Raw genomic sequence first — 2,138 nt, forward strand, 5'->3', positions numbered from 1 at the left:
AAATGTTTAAGAGTGCGAAGAAAGTTTCTTGAGGCCGCATCCTGACAATTCCAAGTTAGACAAAACATAACAAACGTAAGAAAAAAGAGAAAGCCTAAAGCGGCAATTGGTCAGTTACCACTGGGCCAATTTGGCCAACATCTTCATAGCAACATCCTGCGAAGCACTCAATGTTCCAGATGAGGACGCTATATCAGGGGGATCATTCCTGTGTGGGACTCTTCTATCGGTAGTGGGGGAAATTCCTTCTGATTGTTCATGTGGTACACCACCGTACTAGTAATGTTGCGTCCTTGGTTAGATCCTCGGACCACAGTATGTACTGTTTCGGCTGCAGCTCTTCTGGGAAAAGCTCCTCTACCACATCTGCCCCTAAGGCTCCCCGATTCCCTGGTGGAGGTTGTCTTGGGGTACTCCTATGGACAGATTGGTCTTACTGCTGTTGTACTGGGCTCTTCCCAGCCCTTCTATTAGTTCTAATTCTAGGGAGGATTTCATTCATATCTTGTAAATTTAGACTAGGCCTTTGCTCTTCTTCAATTGGTCCATTGTCCTCTTTTTCAAGATTGGCCAGGGAGGCAAAGCGAGACTGATCTCCCAAGCCTTCATCTATCAAGTTGTTGGGTGTCTGATGTCTAACTGTAGTTGGATGAGAACCACCTCTTCTTGGTCCTCTCCTATCCCTTCTCGTGACCAACATCCAAGAGCCAAAGTCCGTCGATAGATCTGGCCTGGAACTTGTCTGCTGCTGAAGATGGGTATCCTTCTTGGATGGATTACTGCTATTAGCCTCATTTTGTGGATTTGTGTTCCCTGCTTGGTCCTGGCTACCACCCGAATTTTTCATCCCACATTGGTTCAGTCTATGACCGTAGCGACCGCGTTTGAAACAAACTAGGTGAAGGCCTTCGTATTCGATCGGCCATGCCTTCTCTTCCAGCGTGATTTTGGACCGTAAGGGCTTTGAAATGTCAACTTCCAAGCATACTCTTGCGAAGTTTCCCTTAGAGATGAGGCTAGTCGTTGTGTCAGTTATGATGGGTCGTCCTACCCTCTTGGCAATCTTGATTAGGAATTGCTCCTCAAAGTACTCTATTGGTAAGGCTGGAAACCTTACCCAAACCAAGAGTTTTTCAGTGGTGTCGCAATAGGGATCAAAGTTAGGTTCCCATTCTTTGACTATTACATAGTGATCCATAATACACCATGGTCCTTCGAATTTTGCGAATTCATAATCCCGTAGAGATTCAAAATGAGCTATATAGTAATCTTGACTTAGCGTAATGAGCTCGAACGAGGCTTCTGGTCTCCAAATATTCTGAAGCCGTTGGAGCAGATAGACGTATCCTATTCTTCTGCCCAGTACTTTCACGATCAAGGACCGACTCCATGGACGTCTAATTCTTTCCTTTTCCTCTTCTGAAATTGGAATGACCGGATTGTTGAAGTCAGCCAAATCTTCCTCCATTTCGGACTCTTCTGCGATATTATCTCTCTCGAAAGAGTCTTTTACAGCTTCTTTAGCCCAATCTTGGATGGGGGTATCAGTTGGCGTACCCCACTGTGCAAATTCCGGGGACATCAATTCAGCTTCCATTAACAGATCTTTATTACCTTCCACCATTTGTGATGGCGCCAGCGTTTCGAGGGCATCCCTTCCTCTCTTGGTCTTCTTAGGGTTGCGTTCTTCCGGGGCATGAAGTTCTGGCGACCGATTGGTCGCCGTTGGTGAAGAACGCTCCGAGAGCGACTCAGTGACGGTTTCCATTCTTGGAGATTTCTTGATTCATCGCTCAGATCATTTTATGATAACACCTCTATTACTACACAGATATGGAATACTTTTTTATTAAAATATACAAAGTAGAAATGATTTTAAAGATTCCTTATTTATTTGTAATATTTGATTTTTTTTTTAATTTTTTTTTAATTTTAATGTTTGATTGATGTTCAATTTTAAATGCTATGGCTTAGTTTAACACGCGTAGTTGAAAAACTATCTGAAAAGTTAATAGTTAATAAGATAACTAATTGTAATTAAAGTATTTAGTAAATTAATTATTGAATTTGATAAGTGTAAAAAGACAAAAGGATAAACTAAGATATTAGGATTTTGATTAATAAATGATAGATGGTGT

General features: G+C 42.0%; 1 protein-coding gene across 1 annotated transcript; it reads right to left on the bottom strand.

The window, feature by feature from the left end:
• Positions 1 to 433: 433 nt before the first annotated feature.
• Positions 434 to 1,768, bottom strand: LOC109193913. The gene has a single exon (XM_019344738.1). The coding sequence runs from the start codon at positions 1,766 to 1,768 to the stop codon at positions 434 to 436; it is 1,335 nt and encodes a 444-aa protein (XP_019200283.1).
• Between the last annotated feature and the right edge of the window lie 370 nt (positions 1,769 to 2,138).

Source organism: Ipomoea nil, unplaced genomic scaffold (assembly GCF_001879475.1).
Source record: "Ipomoea nil cultivar Tokyo-kokei standard unplaced genomic scaffold, Asagao_1.1 scaffold1932, whole genome shotgun sequence".
NCBI classification, from domain to species: Eukaryota; Viridiplantae; Streptophyta; class Magnoliopsida; order Solanales; family Convolvulaceae; genus Ipomoea; species Ipomoea nil.

Coding starts and splice junctions, on each gene's coding strand:
- LOC109193913 (XM_019344738.1), bottom strand. CDS start 1,768: ATGGAAACCGTCACTGAGTCGCTCTCGGAGCGTTCTTCACCAACGGCG.